This window comes from Urocitellus parryii, chromosome 5 (assembly GCF_045843805.1).
Source record: "Urocitellus parryii isolate mUroPar1 chromosome 5, mUroPar1.hap1, whole genome shotgun sequence".
NCBI classification, from domain to species: Eukaryota; Metazoa; Chordata; class Mammalia; order Rodentia; family Sciuridae; genus Urocitellus; species Urocitellus parryii.
The window spans coordinates 171,120,425-171,138,647 of NC_135535.1; the positions used below are offsets into that span (position 1 = coordinate 171,120,425).

Genomic DNA, 18,223 nt, shown 5'->3' on the forward strand with positions numbered 1-18,223 from the left:
AAAATGCTTCCATGTTTTACAGTTTCACCTTTAAACAAATCAGGCTTTCCTTATTGTCTTCCAAAAATACATTTAAATTTCTAATCCAGTGTAAAGAGGAACACAACATTGTTTATATAACTTATTGACAGTAGGTTATCTTTGTTTTTGGTACTTGGATTGAACTTAGGGGCATTCAACCACTAAGCCACATCCCCAGCCTTATTTTGTATTTTATTTAGAGATAGGGTCTCACTTGCTCAGCACCTCACCATTGCTGAGGCTGGCTTTGAACTCATCATTCTCCTGCCTCAGCCTCCTGAGTCGCTGGGTTTACAGGCGAGCACCACCATGCCCAGCAACAACAGGTTACTTTTATCCAGCTATAAAACATCAAATGACATGAATAAGTACCTACAAAATTTGTCATTTCTGTATAAATCTGAAGGAAACTATCGCTACAGACAATTTTAGTTTGGAGAATACCACCTTGGTAAAATGTTGTCCCTTAAGCTTTACATTCAACTAAGCTTAACTAAATACATACATATATTCATACATACATACATACATACATACATTTATTTATTTATTTATTTATTTATTTATTTATTTGGAACTGGGAATCAAACTCAGGAGCACTCAGCCATTAAGCCACATCCCCCCAGCTGTATTTTGTATTTTATTCATAGAAGGGCCTCATTGAGTTGCTCAGTGCCTCACTATTGCTGAATCTGGCTTTGAACACTCAATCCTCCTGTCTCAGCCTCCCCAACCACAGGGATTATAGGCGTGTGCCACTGTGCCTGGCCCTAGGCTTAACTGTTGAAGTACAATTTAGAATCCATGGTGTAGGGTAAAAATAATCATAGGTCTGCATGGGTTAGCAGTAATAGCAAAAATCAAAAGATAGCCTTAAATCTCTTATACATTTAGGAAACAGTATTAATAATGACCAGAAATTGACTTAGTCAAAGCAAACAGATGTAAGTCAGGTCTTCAATGACACTGTGGCCCTTCTATGTCAGATATAATGAATAAAAGAATTGCACTTATTGGTTACCTTGTCAGTAAACTTAGATAAACTTTCATTTTATAAACTTTTATATCACACTTAGACAAGGCTCAGATAGATATAGTTCTCAGATGTACACATATATCTAGTTGCATATATTTAGGGTGTCACCTATATTGTTATAACCTCAAATAATAGTTGTTTATTTTTAACCAGTTACAAAGTAATCATTTAAAAGACTTTAAAACAGGTACAAATCCTAATTCCTTTTAGACTTAGTTTCCCCAAGTATGAAAGCCTAACAGATAAAAGAAAATTATATTGATAGATAAAAACAGATAAACATTTCAGACTTTTCTTCATATCAGTACATTAAAGTTCAAATAACTTTGACTGTGGTAATTATAGCCAATTTACTCACAGAACAAAACTTTTTGAGATTTACCTTACACAAACCTTCTGCGACTTACTTAGACATCACAACTTTTTTACATCTGTAGTTTTGTCCTCTCTTTCATCTTGGATTTTACAAAAATATTACTTTACCAGACAAAATATGTTCTCATCCAGAAACATTTCTTTTATCTTCTGATTTTCCATACTGAAATATATTTCCATAACTATAACTTTCGTTTTTTTTTCTAGCCTTGGACCCTTTCTTAAATTCATATTCTGAAATAATGCTTATTAATGTTATCTGTGAATTAATTTACACAAATTTCATCCCAGGAGAGGGTTGGACAGTCCAGGATCAACCAATTCCAGGTTGCATGCAAGGGGTTGGAGCACAGGATATTTTTGAGCCTGACCTGTCTCCCTTATCATTATCACAATGCCAGTAACTGCGAGTTCCCCACTGTCAGTTGTACCCAGAAGCTCCTTTGGGCCTTTTTCTCACATTAGACGTATTGTTATGCAGGCTTTTTCCTTGAGGATCCCTTTGCAAAGGCTGCCAGCAAAACAGGGGTTGGCCTTTCTGCTTTTTCTTTTCTGGGTGCAATAGTTTATTCTGTTAATTTCCCTGTGCATTTAGTTTGATGGGATACTGTTATGGCAAGAATTGCTTTGCCCCAGTGATGGATCTTCTCTGGCTAAGTGTTGTGTCAGATCTTAAAAGGGGGAAATGATTCCTATCCTCAGGTCATAAACTAACAGTGCTAGAATCTACTGCCACATCCTTTGTGGCCAGCAGCAACCCCCTTCGCCCCCCGCCCCCTGCTCTTTGCCCATTTTTCTACAGCCCAGGCAGCTTTTCTGGGAGTTCCAGGAAGCAAAAGGAGCTTTGGCAGCTGCTGGGATGATCCCTCAGTTCCTCTCTTTACTCAAAGGAATAGCTCCTCTGGTTTGATCCAAGGCAAACTCAATTCATCTCCTAACTCTCCAGCAACTGGCTGTCAACAAGTTCTCCAGCCACCTTGCATCCTCAGCATGGAAGTGGGGTTACTTGGAGAGTCATGCCTAATAAAGTAAGGTGGAGCAGGAGCTGCTCTGGGGTCCCACCTGGGGTGCCAAATTTGTTACCGAAAGTCCAGTTCTTGTCCCCATGTCAGTCCAGTACAAGGACATGGTTTTGAGGAAAAGGAAAAAGAAGTTATATTTTTTTACTAGCAGAAGAGAAACACAGGGACTCCTATCCAGAGGCTGAGATTCTCTGAAACTATAATTTCAAAGCATGCACATCTTTATAAAATGTTTGATGTTTAGGTATTTTATTGTCTAATATACAGAGCAAGTTTGATGCTGGGTAATGTATACTGGTAAATCATATTCACTATGTATAATTAGTGAGTTCACAGTCTACCAATAATCCATCCATGTTAATATTCCTCATGTTTTTCTTCTCTTTCACACTTGGCTCCCAATGTCATTCTGATTGCCCATTTAATTTAGGGAACTTTGCTATATCAGGCACCATATAAACTGAAATGTTACATTGTTGAATGTTTTACAAGCACTCAGAGTTTGTAAAATGTCTGTTTGCTGTTTGAAAAGGCAGTGCAACTACTCAGGCGTTAGGTTTGCTCATTATTCATGCAGTTTGGTATCAGCATCTTTTCCTAGCTCTCTGCATTTTAATGACGTTTTGATGCCCCACAGTTATTTGAGCTTGTATTCCTAAACTAAATGGTAATATTTGGAAGGAAAAGTCTTTACGGTTTTGCTTAGGATAGCTTGGTTTAGTCAGCTTTCTCGATGCTGTGACTTAAAGACCCAGCCAGCACAATTATAGAGGAAAAGTTTATTGGAGAGCTCGAAGTTTCAGAGGTTGACAGAGGGCTCCATTCCTCAGGGCTCAAGGTGAGTCAGTTCATCATGGCTGGAGAGTGTGACAGGGAAGCAGCTCATATCATGGTGATCAGGAAACAGAGAGACTTTACTCGCCAGATCCAAGTATATACCCCAAAGCCAGTTCCCACCTAGTTCCCACCTCCTTTAGCCCACACCCTATCACCTCAATTACTACTCAGTTAATCCCAATCAGGGGATTAAATCACTGATTGGGTCAAGGCTCTCATAACCCAGTCATTTCTTTCATTGTCTCACCTATGAGCTTTTGGGGGACACCACATCTAAACCCTAACATAGCTTCTGGTTCTTTATCTGCTGGTACTCTCCCTGTTCTTTAAATTAAAAATCAGAAAGTAACACGCTTTGAATTTGCACTTAATAGCATTATTTAATGTTCATAGTGTCCTTTTGAGTCTAACTTTCACAAGTTCTTTGATCTTTATCTTAGTAAAAATGAAGTTGTAACAAGAGGAGAGAAAGGTCAAATGGATAAAATAATGGGTCTTTGTTTTGAACTTAGTGTGTCCTTTTTAAAACTATGAAAAATCCGGAATGAAGTTGCAGTTTACTGTGGCCAGAAGTATCCTTCTTATTTATTTAATTGACATAATCAAGCCTTTGTATTAGTTTATCCATAGATGACAGCTAGAAAAAATAGGGGGAACAGAGACATGGGAAATTGACTGGGTAACACAAGGTAAACAAATAACAAATCATTTAAAATTTTAATGTAGTTACCTGAATATGAAAGTAAGTTTCAGAAGTGACTACTTATGCCTGTGTAGTCACTAGCATTTTTGTTCAGTTAATTGCTCTTGGATTCAGCAGTGAATTTATGCCTATTTAAATCCCTAAAATGCAGGCAATTCATAACCTTCTGAAAAGCTATGTGAAAAACTAAATAAAGAAAGTGAGAAGGTGGTTCTTCAGATAATAAGGTAATGGATATGAAAGGAGTTTGAAAAAGTGACAGCTCTTACTGTTCCACTGAAAAACTTCTTTAATTAATGCCTGGGTCCTTCAAAGTCTTTCTACATCTACACATCTACTCTAACATTAGTTATCCAGTTCCTTCCTTCATTCTTTTTTTTTTTTAAATATCTTTATTTTTTTTATGTGGTGCTGAGAATTGAACCCAGTGCCCCACACATACTAGGCAAGCACTCTACCTCTGAGCCACAACCCCAGCCCCCTTCCTTCACTCTTATCCCTTGCTATTAGTAAGCCTCTTAGAATATTTCATTCCTTGTCATGAAGACAACCAGCATTGGCCCTGGAATCAGGTAGACTTGAACCTAAATCCTCCTTGGCAGTTTATAAACTTGTGAGTTTGGACAAGTATGTTAGTATTTCTGAATTTTGGTTCAGCTATGTAAGATGGAATGAAATTTACCATCATATAAAGTTATAAAGATTAATAATAAGGATAAAATGCCAAGTCTGGTTCCTATCCTGTAAATGCTCAAATTTTGTGTTTCTTTTCCTTCCTTACCTAGCTATGGATTCCTTTTATAAGACAGAAAACCTATTAGCTCACTTACCTTTCTCATTACTTCGTCCCAGACAATATAATTATGCTAGGAGACATTTTGTGTAGTATAGAGTCATCTTTCTGCCCATTGCTTTTTAAAGTTAATAGATTTTTAGTCTAAACAGTTTCTTGTTTGATTGTAGTTGGTAGATTTTGACTTAAAATTTACACTCATTTGTGTATATATTCTTTTATTAATTATTGGGGGCAGGACATTCTGTTATTTTATCATGTTTACTAGGATGTCTATAAATATTTACTTTTGACATAATTAATAAAACTTTTGTACTCTGGGAGCTCTAATTCTAAGGCCGGAGTTGACTTGGCATTGAGCTTTTTAAATTAAAAGTTAACAAATTAAAGGCAATGTCATAAGGTACATTTTAAAAAATCAGTAAATGATTCAAAGGCATGTATTTTTCTTTTATTTGCATTTTTTATTGTTTTTACAGAATTTTATGTAAGTATAGTGAAAAGATAATGACCATATTGTATTTCCCTTACAGTTAGGACAAACATTTTATACTTTGCTCTCTATCTTTATGAATTTATAAGAATGTTTCAGATTTATGAAGCAGTTGCTCATTGAAAGGACTTTGGTTGTTTCTAATTTTATGTTTTTGTATGTGTATTGAACCTTTTTGTCTTATAGTTTTGCATTATCTTTAAAATAAATCTGAGGGATTGAGATTAATAGATGGATCAACTTAATAAAGTCTTTATTCTTCTCATCCTGTCACTGACTGTAGTGTCTGTTTGTTATTGGATGAAAATTCTTTTGAGATAGTTGCTTAAAATAACAGCTGTCTCAGTCCTTACTCCCAGAAGAATTGTTTTTTTGAATGTTGTATCTTTATCCTTCCATGACTTAAATAATTAATTCCATTAATTATTAAAATATCCCAATTGATAAGGTCATGTGTGACCTTTTTTTAAAAAAAAAAACTCTATATTCTTATTTTAGAAAAAGGAGAATATAATGCAAAATGAAAAAAAAATTATTTTGTTTGTAATTTGAAAAATGCACTTGAGAAGTATTTTTTTCATACACACTCGCTTGGAGATCTAATTTTATTTCTTATAGACTTTTCTGTTGTTATCTATAGCTCAAGGTGATAAAAGTAATTATAAAAATGAAATAGTTTCAGCATAAAGTTATTGATTTAATTAGTATATTTAATGTTTGCTAAGAGTTCTGTAGGATTGATGAATAGCTTTTGAGTTTTTCTGCATGTAACTATTTAAGTATATTCATTCATGTGTTCATGTAATTACCCTTATTTAAACATGTTTAATCTCTCTTCTTTGTCTTTTTTTCAGATTCTATCAAATTTTAAGGACAAATGTACCTTATAGCTCATGGAAGAAAAAACACAAATCAAGACATTTTTGGGTTCCAAATTGCCAAAGTATGGAACAAAATCTGTAAGAAATACACAACCAATGCCAAACGGGACAGCTGTTAATTTATTAGGAACTTCCAAGAGTAGTAATGTCAAAAGTTACATAAAAAATAATGGCTCTGATTGTTCATTGTCCCATTCATTTAATTGGAGAAAAACAAATAAATACCAACTTACTGCACAAAATACTGAAGAGCCTAGCAGTTCTCAGAGTTCACTTGATAAATTAATTGATCCTGAAAAACATGCTTCCACTCAAGGAATGTTTGAAAAAAATGGGATAAAGGGAGGTTTGAAAAGTGTATCTTTATTCACATCAAAGTTGGCAAAGCCATCCACTATGTTCATGTCATCCACAGAAGAGTTAAATCAAAAGTCTTTTTCTGGACCATCTAATTTGGGTAAATTCACCAAAGGCACATTATTAGGAAGGACTTCATATTCTGCAGTCAGTGCTCCAAAATCGCAATTAAATGGATTTTATGGAAACCGATCAACTGGTAGCATGCAAAGGCCTAGAGCAAATTCCTTTGCCACCAGAAGCAGTTCTGGAGAAAGCTTAGCACAGTCCCCAGACAATATTAAATCTATTACTTGTGAAAAAATGGTAAGGTCTCAGAGTTTTTCACATTCCATTCAGAATCCATTCCTTCCACCTTCATCTATAACAAGGTCACATTCCTTCAACAGAGCTGTTGATCTTACAAAGCCTTATCAGAACCAACAGTTACCTATTAGAATGCCTCTACGATCAAATATGCTGACAAGAAATTCCCGACAATCAGAAGTACTCAATGGGAATGAACACTTGGGCTATGGATTTAATAGGCCTTATGCTGCTGGTGGAAAGAAGTTGGCTGTACCAAATGGTTCAGGTGTAACTTCCACTTTGGGTTATAGGTTGGTTCATCCCACTCTACTGAAATCTAGTCGACCTCCATTTTCTGGGACTATCGCAGTTGATAATAATAAAAATGCACCTGCTAACACTTGTGTAGAGGAAGAGGCTTCAGTTTTGGCTAAGGACAGTGTTACTAATAAGGACCAAGAGCTAATTGAAAATGAAAGTTATAGAACAGAAAACAACCAGACCATGAAGCATGATGCTAAAATTAGGTACCTGAGTGATGATGTGGATGATATTTCCTTGTCGTCTTTGTCATCTTCTGATAAGAATGATTTAAGTGAAGACTTTAGTGATGATTTTATAGATATAGAAGACTCTCATAGAACTAGAATAACTCCGGAGGAAATTTCTCTCAAAGAAAAGCATGAAAATTTACCATCAAAGGATATATTTGATTCTCCTAAGGAAAATGAAAAAACTTTCATTAAAACTGATGAATGGATCGATATAAGTGTCTCTGGTAAATATTATAATATCCTTAAATTATTTGCTTTTTAAAGATAATATAACTGATCTTACATTTAGGATTCTTTTCTTTTTTTATTAAATTATTTATTCTAATTTTTATAAATGATGGCAGAATGCAATTCATTTCATATTACACATATAGAGCACAATTTTTCAAGTCACTGATGGTATACAAAGTATTTTCACACCATGTGAGTCTTCATACATGTACTTAGAGTAATGATGCCTAACTCATTCCATCATCATTTCTACCTCCTTGCCCCCTCCTTTTTCCTCTGTCCCCTTTGCCCTATCTAAAGTTCCTCCATTGAAGTTGGAGAATATAATGCTAGGTGAATCAAGCCAATCCCAAAAAACCAAAGGCCGAATGTTTTCTTTGATATGAGGATGTTGACTCATAATGGTGATGTGGGGGTGGAACATGGGAGGAATGGAGGATTATTTTCTGATATATGCCAAGTTACTATCAATTTCACACAGTGATGGATCTAGATAAAACTGGAGTAGGGCAACATTTATCTTCCTTGTGACTTTTGCTACCTATCCTGTTTTTTATCCTATCTAAAACAAAATCAGTAAAAGCACTTTTACCTTTGTGCTTCTTTGCCTGTCATACACAGGCATGTTCTTACTTAGCATAAGCAATGCTTTCCAAAGTATTTTTTTTTCTCACTTTCCCCAAGCATTAGTATACCATTAAACAAACTCTTTATTTAGGGTAACAGATCGTTGTTTTTTTTTTAGAGTAAAGCTGTACCAAATGAGGGCAAATGAAATAATACAAATTATGTACAATCTGTGTTTTTTTTAAAATGCTAGGAAACTTTCTTATTTAGCAATCTTTATAGTCATACCAGAAGAGCTTTATTTTGTTTTTTAATTGAAGAATGTGGGATAGCCCCTATTAAGCATTGCCTCTTATATTTGGGTATATTGGCGCTAAATACTGGAGAAAGTATTTCTGTGTGTTCATATGTCCTGAAAAAAGAACAAACAGAGGGAATTACAAAGGCATGTGGGCTAAACAAGGGACTAAGTCATGCCTAGAGATGCACATAAACTCTTGGTCTCTTGTGGGTCTTACAAAAGACACTGCCAGAACAAGTTTTTTTCCTTATAAGGAAGCTGCTCTGAGGTTAAATAATGTACACAAAGGAAGGGAGTTTCCTGGCCAGTGGTTAAAAGTAAATATCTTAGGCAATATTAAAGGAATATGAACATGTAAGAAATGTTGCAGAAGTAAAAGGCGATTAAATTAATTTTTTTGTTTATTAGAAAATATTTCAGTAGGTTATTTTTAAGACTGTCTCTTTTATTTATAATTTAGGAATTGCAAAATGATAGTAATATAGTTTGTACCTACTTTTTTGCTATTATATATTAAATATATTATATATTAAATTCTTTTTTGCTATTATATATTAAATTCTTATATTTTTAGACCATGAGAATAATTTTATTTTTGTGAATTAGTAACTTTTTCTCTCTCTTTTTAAATCAATTGAAGACAGGAGTGAATGTACAAAACATCCTTCTGGAACTAATTTGATTTCACCAGATACGGATTATAGAGCTGGTTCTTCATTTGAACTTTCTCCATCTGATAGCTCTGATGGAACATACATGTGGGATGAAGAGGGCTTGGAACCCATTGGAAATGTCCATCCAGTTGGCAGCTACGATTCTTCTGAAATGAATAGCATTGTATGTATGAATTTATATGCCCTTTTAGAATCTTTATTTACTTACTGCAGTGAGACTTATGACACTGACTTTTTTATTTTTAGTTTACAAATTCATTTTTCTAGTTTATGAGACATGGGAAGTCATCAGTTAAAGTATGAAGAGTATATGACATTTGACTTAAATGTACTTATATATGAACATATTCATCATACATAAATATGTACATACTGTATTGGTCAAGCTAATCTAGACCATAGGTTTTCATGGAGGTAGAAGAAGGCAATAGTTTGTCCCATTTGGTGAGTGGAGGCCAGAAATGCTGCTTCATATCCTACAGTGTGCAGGAAAGAATTATCCAGCCTAAGACAGCAGTAAAGCTGCTGTTGAAAAATACTGGGTTAGGCTGTTCTGAGGTACTATTCAAGTACCACCTCTGCGTGGCTTAATACAATAAAAGCTTTAGTTTTTATTCTTAGAAAATGTATTATAGTTCTGAGCAGCTCGATAAGCAGGTGTCTTTAGTGATTTTAGCTGTTTTGAACTTGGGGCCCATCTTTTGAGGCTCTTTCTTGTGGCAGAGGGAAGGAGTGCTAGAAAGTCTTACTCATTTGTATTTGCTTTGTCCTGCAAGTGGTACTTGGCATTTGCACTCACAGTCTATTGACCAGAACTGATTATATGGCCCCACAAAACTACTGAGAAGATAGGAAGTGTAGTTTTCCTATATGTCTGGAAGACAAGAGAACTAGGTATGGGTGAGTATTAGAAGACATACCGTGTAATTATTTATTTATATGTGTGTGTGTGTGTGTGTGTATAGTTTCAGAAACATTGTAAGTAATATGGAAAATATGCCATATGAATAAAGTGTACCTGGAGTGTTTAAAATAATTAACTGTAATTATTCAACATATAAAATATGATTTTTCGAGAAAATCAAGTGGGTAGTCTTTGTGGCTATATTATATTACAAATGGATTTTAAACAATATGATTTTCTATACTCATATAAGCCTGTGATGTGGAACAAAAAAGACATTATTACCAGAGACTTTCTAGGTTGCACAAACAGAGAGGATATGCATTTAATTTAGAAAGAGTATCTTCATCTTTTTAGAGAAAGGTTGTAAGTAAAGGTTACACTTCAGGGCCTTTTGTTCTTTTTATAATAGGATTTTTTAAAAAGAATAATTGATGTAGAGATGAACATTGTGTCCAGAAGATGGCAGCAATAAGCTACTTATTACCTAGTATTTTCAGAGCAACCCAGCTCATTGTTCCCATAACAAATGATAAAGTAGCTTTCTCTGAAACAGTTCAATTTGAGAATTAGTTCTTTAGATGCATGGATTTTCTCATTGATCAGTAGGCTTGTGTATGATGGAATGGGAACAAACAAAAGTGTTCATTCTGTGTTTTGGAATAAGAAGTCACCTGTGTCTTCTCATTTAAGGCAGAAGACAAGTCTGAGAAAGGATGGAGAATGAATAGAAAAGTTGGGAAGTGTGTTGGTCTCCTACTGTAATAGCAGATTCATCATTTTTGCTCAGAAGTTCTCTCAGGTTTCTGCTTTGAGTATCCTGTTTATTTTGTTAGATGTGTACCTATTTAGAATTGTTTTTTTGGTGAATTATTCTTTAAGTCATTTAGTCTTATATCTTTTCTTTCCTTGTTTATGCACTTTATCATAAGATCTTTTTTCCCTCTTAGATATTAGTATACTTTAACGCGTTTACTTATGTATTTTCCTTCCTTTTAGAGTCAGCCTTTTTGATACATGGCAAATACTTTATTATTATTATTATTAGTAGTAGTACTTGGAATTGAACTGGGGGTGCTTTAATAACTGAGCTACATCCTCAAGTCCCCCTCTTATTTTTGAGACAGGGTCTTGTTAAGTTGTTCAGGCCAACCTCAAACTTGCAATTTTCTTGCCTTAGCCTCTTGAGTAGTAGGGATTATGTACATGTGTCAATGTGCCTGGCAATAATAATAATGTATTATTTTAAAAATTTTAGTTTGTCCTTTTAATTAGTAAGCTTAGTCATTTGTGTTTGCATTTATTGATGTTTTGGGACTAGATTCTACCATCTTAATATTTTTTACTTAAAGAGTATTTTTTCATTTTTTTTAAAGTAGTTCAAATTAATACCTCTAACTAACATGTTCTCACTTTTCTCAGCCTGTACAATAATGTTTATTTCCAGGCCAGGTCAAGATAAGTTAATGAGTTAATGTATTACATATTTTATATATAATATTATTTTATACTGTTGTTGAGGGCATTTAGTTAGGCTGTTTCCAGTGTTTGGCTATTAGTGAACTGCACTATTGTGCATATTTTGTTGTATTTTTTATGAACATTTATTTATTTGTGTTGATAAAATATGTAGGAGAGGGATCTTTTGGCTATAGGGTATACTTATCTATTATGTACACTTACATAGGTGTTGTTAACTTTACAAAGTGATAGTACCTGTTTACAACTCCCACAGCAGTAAATGAATATTCTGTAAATTCTACTTTCTTGTCTGCATCTCTTTGTATGTTTAATATTCTGGTAGGGATATAGTAGAGTAGTGCATTGAGATTTTGTCTTTTATATTTAATGGTAAGTACCCACTGAACACTTTCACATATATTTATTGGTCCTCAGGCTATACTCTTGTGAAGTGCCTTGCATTGGGTTACTTATATTTTTTCTTATTAGATTGTAAAAAAATTATATATATTTTTATATATTTTGGATATAAATCTTATGTATATGTAAGTACATAATATATGTATGTAAAATATGTTTTGCATATATTTTCTACTCTGTAGATTGACTTTCAGATCTAATAGTGTCTTTTGATAATAAAACTCACCAATTTTAATATTGTCCAATATATATTTCTTTTCTTAATTATTGCCATGTTTTTGAACTGTTTGTGAAATCTTTGTCTACTCTAAAGTTATGAAGGTATGTACCAACAAAGACTTTGCTTATTGATTTATATTTTACTTTTGACACTTAGGTCTATAATCTAGAAATTATTTTTGTGTGAGGTCAAGATGAATTAATTAATTTTTTTGGTACTGGGGATTGAACTCAGGGGTACTTTATCACTGAACTATATCCCAGAACTTTTTTATTTTTTATTTTAAGAAAGGGTCTTGTTAATTTGCCAGGGCTGGCCATAAACTTGAAGTCTTCCTGCCTCAGACTCCTGAGTCACTGGCATTATAGGTGTGTGCTATCATACCCATCAGTTTTATTTTTTTAAAAACTCTTTTCCCTATTCTACTACAGGCTCATCTTTGTCATAAAATTAGTGACTATGTACATAAATATTTCTTGACTCTTTTAGTTCATCTATCTCTTTGTCTAGCCTTGTGTCTGTACCACATTCTTTTAATTATTGTAGCTTTAAATGTTTTGATATCTGGTAGTATAAATCTTTCATCTTTTTTGTTTTCTATTATTTCCCTATGTCTTGTTAGCCTTGCATATTTTCATTTAAATATTGGAACAAACTTGTCAATTTCTGTAGAAGACCTGGAAGGATTTTGAATACATTAAATTTATAGGTCATTTTGGAGAGACTTGATAAATTTATGATGGTTTTCCAGTTCTTATAGTATATTCCACCATTTATTTGAAATTTAGAAAAATTTCTTGCTAATATTTTGTACTTTTCTGTAAATGTTATATATATATATATTTGATTTAATTTTAAGCCTTTGCTACTATGAATGACACTACTTTTAAAATTTTATTTTCAAAGTTTTTATTGTTGTAAATATTACAGATATTCTTTATGTTTGCCTATTGACCTATTTTTTTTAAGAACTCTGGTAAATCTATTCTCTTATGGTATCTAATAATTTGCCCATGGATAGTTTAAGAATTTCTATATATATACTGTACAATCATAGCACTTGCAATATTGTCTCCGACCTCCCAATTTCAGGGGGAACATTTTGATAGTTTACTATTAAAGCTGTGGGGGCGCCACAAGGAGAGAAAATATTATCAGGTTGTGAAAGTTTCTTTCTTTCTTTCTTTTTTTTTTTTTCTTTTTTTGAGATAGGTTCTTGCTATGTTGCCCAGGTTGGTCTTGAACCCTCAGTTTCAAGTGATCTCCTCACTTTAGCCTCCTGAGTAATTGGGACCATAGGTGCATATGCCAGTGCCTAGCTTGGAAATTCTGTTTTGTTTGTTGAATTTTTATTATGAGTATATTAATGTTTACCAAATGCCTTCTTTACATCCATTAGATAATTAAATCATTTTAGCTGTTAGTGTGTTGGAGTGCATTGTTTTCAGATATTAAACTACCTTTGCTTACAATCACTTGGTTGTGATATATTATCCTTTAAAATATTGTTAGTATTGATTTGCTAATATTTAATTTTTGTGTGTGTGTGTTCATAAGCAACATTGTTCTGCCTTGTAATTTTCTTCTTTTTTCTGTCATTTGATATCAAGGTACATGTTAGCTTTATTAGGAGTTAAGTTATTCCTATTTTTCTGCCTACTGAGTTTGTATATAATTGATATTAACATTTTCATTCAGTATTTAAAAGAATTCATCAGAATTCAACCTTTTGGACCTGCAATTTTCTTTGTGAGGTTTTTAAAAATAGATATTGGCCCACTCAGACTTACGTGTGTATTTTTTCTTATGTTGCTTTCTAGAATTTGTCCGTTTCATCTAGGGTATAATTTGTTTTAAAGTGATGTATAGTATTTCATTCCTAATACTGGTAAGTAGCATTTCCGCTTGTTTTCTTCATTTTAAAGAACCAAATTTGGGCTTTGCTGATTTTTGCTTGTTTTCTGTTTTATAGATTTGGTTTCACAACTTTATTTCCTTACTTCAGTTTTCTTTAATTTGTTTTTTCCTTTCTAAAATTCATGATATGCAAACTAATTTATTGATTTTAGCCTTTTCTCCACCTCTAATGTAGGCATGGATTCTCTTAAGGAGAAGGCTTTATTATATAGTATACAATACATTCAGTAAACACCCTTGTAGTAAATATAGCAGTGAATTTCCTTTAATGCACCACATTTAAAAGGATGTAGGTAAACGGTGTAGGCCATTCTCATTTTTTAAACTTTAATACATTTAAGTAGTCATGAATAATACTTAATATTATTTTATGTGTTTTATTCCTTGTATAAATGATACATGATGTTCTCAATTTTAACATTCATTTTCATATTTTTGTGATATGTATTTATACTATAATCTAATTTATTTTATTTTTATTTGGATATAAAAATGTTCCCCTATTAATTAGCATTTATTAGTAATATTTGTATAGTACAAGAATAAACATTCTTATTTGAATATCTTTGATGATATGTCAAGAGTTTCTCTAAAATATAAACCTAGGAATAGTATTATTGTAACATAGGATATCTGTATCTGCAACTTTCTCCCTAAAATTATTCTATCATTTTATACTTCCAGTAGTGAGTGAGGATTTCTGTGGCTTCTTATCTTACTGTCATTTAAAGTTAGCCTTGGTATTTTACTTTAAGGAAAAGACCAAAGATGCTTTATTTTTTTTAAAAAAATGTTAGAATCTAAGTTATTTCAGAGATAGTAGCAACTTCTCTTCATTCTGCTAGCTTTTTACCCCATTTATCAGTCCTTCATTCTACTGTAATTGTTTTGATTATACTTTAGTGAAATCATGATGTTTCTTTATACCTGTATCTGTGTTTAGGGCCCTTTTATCATTCCACTATACTTCACCTATATCCTGTGTCAAGACCATTTGAAATTGTTTATATTTCTCTGTTTGTGGATTTGTCTTTCTAGTTTTATTAATTTTTACTTCATGTATTTTGAAATTTTGTTATTAGGTACATACACATTTAGGATTATTATATTTTCTTAACAAAGTTACTCAATTATGGTTATAAAACATTTCACTTTATCCCTGGAAATAATTTTTCTTGAAACTTATTTTATATTAACAGCCCTACTTCAGATCTCATGCTTATTTTCCCCTTCTTTTGTTTTTAACCTATTGGCATATTGATATTTAAAGTGTGACATATGTATAGAGCATTTAGTTATTTTTTGCTTTTTATACATGTTGAACATTTATACCTTTTAATTATAATATCCAGATCATTCATATTTAAATTAGTTATTGATATTATTGGGAAAAAAAGAACACCTGACCTGAAGGTCAGTGGAAAAATGGGTAAATGATAGATTTAATGATGTAATATTTTTATTGTGTGTGTGTTTGTGTGTATGTGTGTGTGTGTGTGTGTGTGTGTGTGTGTGTAGCGGGTGTTGGGATTGAACCCAGGGCCTTGTGCATGTAAGGCAAGCACTCTAATAACTGAGCTATATCCCCAGCCCCTGATGCTCTAATATTTTGGAAAATGGATTGAACGGTCTGGTGTCAGGCTCAGAAGATTGTTGGAATGCTTGCAATTATTCATTCAAATTCTGGGTATTTTTTCATATGTTTATTTGCCATTTGACTATCCTCTTCAGTGAAATACCTGTTTATGGTCTTTATTAATTTTTAATTGCATTATTTGCTGATTGTTGTGTTTTCAGTCTTTGTATATTTTGTAAACAAGTATGTGTATTACAGATGTTAAAAAAGAAATTATTTATATGTCTTTAAATTCTCCTATTCTGTATCTTTACTTTAGCCAAATAGCAGCCTTCTTCCCATCATTCCTCTTTCTATCAAAAATTCATTCATCCTCTAAGCTTATCCTCAGATTTTTCTTCCCTTCTCTTAAGGGTTACTATTCAATGATGAGACCTCCCAAACCTCCACCCCTAAATCTTTTTTTTTTTTTCATTACTAGAGATTTTATTCAGGGCTTTGTATATGCTAGGCAAGCACTCTACCACTGAGCTACGTCCCTTTTTAAATTATTTTGAGGCAGAGTCTTGCTCAGTTGCCCAGGCTGGCCTTGAACTTGCTATCCTCCTGTCTCAGCCTCTGGAGTAACAGAAATTTATTACACTTAGCACTCCTAAATCATACCCTGGTTTTCCACCTTGCTTTTTCCTCCTAGATTGTGAATATTGCCACTTTTCATGCCCCTCCCCCCATACTGACTCAGTGTGTGAAGATAGTAAAAAATGATTCCTTTCAGTTAGAATTAATCATTCCTTCCCCTTTGTCTCTAACCATATTCCTTTCTTCTCCTAGTTTTAGTATATTTTTTACCTTGTGGAACAGTACTGCTTTATTTTTTTTAATATTTTATTTATATATGGACACAATATTTTTATTTTGTTTATTTATTTTTATGTGGTGCTGAGGATCAAACCTAGTGCCTCACATGTGTGAGGCAAGCGCTCTGCCACTGAGCCACGACCCCAGCCCCAGTACTGCTTTATATTGTTCTCCCAACATACACTCATGTATTTTGACGGTAAGGATCAGATTGTGTTTTATTTTATTTTATTTATTTATTTATTTTTTACCAAGGTAGAACCTATAGATTATTTGAAATGAAATTAGTAGCTTAGAGAGGTTCTAGTTCAGTGAATTTTATTTAAAATTTTAAATTTTCTTTTGTCTCATTTAAAATTTTTTTTAAAAATTGTTATTTTTGGTTACATATGACAGTGGAACATATTTTGACATATCATATATACATGGAATAAAACTTCCCATTTTTGTGGTTGTGCATGAGGTGGAGTTACACTGGTCATGTATTCATGCATGAATATAGGAAAGTTATGTCTGATTCATTCTACTGTCTGTCCTGTCTCCACCACCTCCCCATGCCCCCAATGAATCAGCATCCACATATCAGAGAAAGAATATTTGGCCTTTGGTTTTTTGGAATTAACTTATTTCACTTAGCATGATAGTCTCCAGTTCTATCCATTTACTGGCAAAAATCATGATTTCATTCTTCTTTATGGCTAATATTCCATTGTCTGTATGTGTCACATTTTCTTTATCCATTCATCTATTGAAAGGCACCTAGGTTGGTTACATAGCTTAGCTATTGTGAATTGAGCTGCTATAAACATTGATGTGGCACCATCACTATAGTATGCTAATTTTTAAGTGTTTTGGGTATGTGCTGAGGAGTGGGATAACTGGGTCAAATGGTGGTTCCATTCCACGTTTTCTGAAGAATCTCCATACTGCTTTCCAGAGTGGTTGCACCAGCAATGTATGAGTGTACCTTTCCCCCACATGCTTGCCAAAATTTATTATTACTTATATTCTTGATAATTGTCATTCTGACTGGAGTGAGATGAAATCTTTAGAGTAGTTTTAATTTGCATATGCCTAATTGCTAGTGATGTTGAACATTTTTATGTATTTGTGAACTGATCATATTTCTTCATCTGAAGTATCTGTTCCATTCTTTGCCCATTTATTGATTGGGTTATTTATTTTTTTGATGTTAAGTTTTTTGAGTTCTTTATATATCCTGGAGACTAATGCTCTATGGGAGGTGCAGGTGGCAAAGATTTTCTTCCATTCTGTAGTCTCTCTCTTCACTCTCTTGATTTTTTCTCTTTGCTGTGAAGAAGCTTTTTAGTCTTAGATCATCTCATTTATCGATTCTTGAGTTTACTTCTTGTACTTTAGGAGTCTTGTTGAGGAATTCAGTTCCCAAGCCAATATGATGGAGAATTGGTCCTACTTTTTCTTCTAGTAGGTGCAGAGTTTCTGGTCTAATGCCTAGGTTCTTGATTCACTTTATGTTGAGATTTGTGCAGGGTGAGAGATAGGGGTCTAAAATTTTATTTTGTCAAATATGGATTTCCAGTTTTCCCAGCATTTCTTGAAGAGGCTATCTTTTCTCCCAATGTGTGTTTATGGTGCTTTTGTCTAGTATGAGATGACTATTTATGTGGGTTTGTGTCTGTATCTTTTGTACCATTGGTCTTCATGTCTATTTTGGTGTAATACCATGCCATTTTTGTTAATGTATCTCTATAG

The 18,223-nt window shown here is 33.3% G+C and overlaps 1 protein-coding gene across 1 annotated transcript in view; it reads left to right on the top strand.

The window, feature by feature from the left end:
- The window catches only part of Ccser2 (coiled-coil serine rich protein 2), a 141,917-nt gene that overhangs the window by 11,494 nt on the left and 112,200 nt on the right, over positions 1-18,223 (top strand). Inside the window, exons 2-3 of the mRNA XM_077798594.1 lie at positions 6,135-7,584; positions 9,100-9,296. Coding sequence (XP_077654720.1) covers positions 6,174-7,584; positions 9,100-9,296 — 1,608 coding nt within the window. The 5' untranslated portion in view covers positions 6,135-6,173. The remainder of the gene's footprint in view (positions 1-6,134; positions 7,585-9,099; positions 9,297-18,223) is intronic.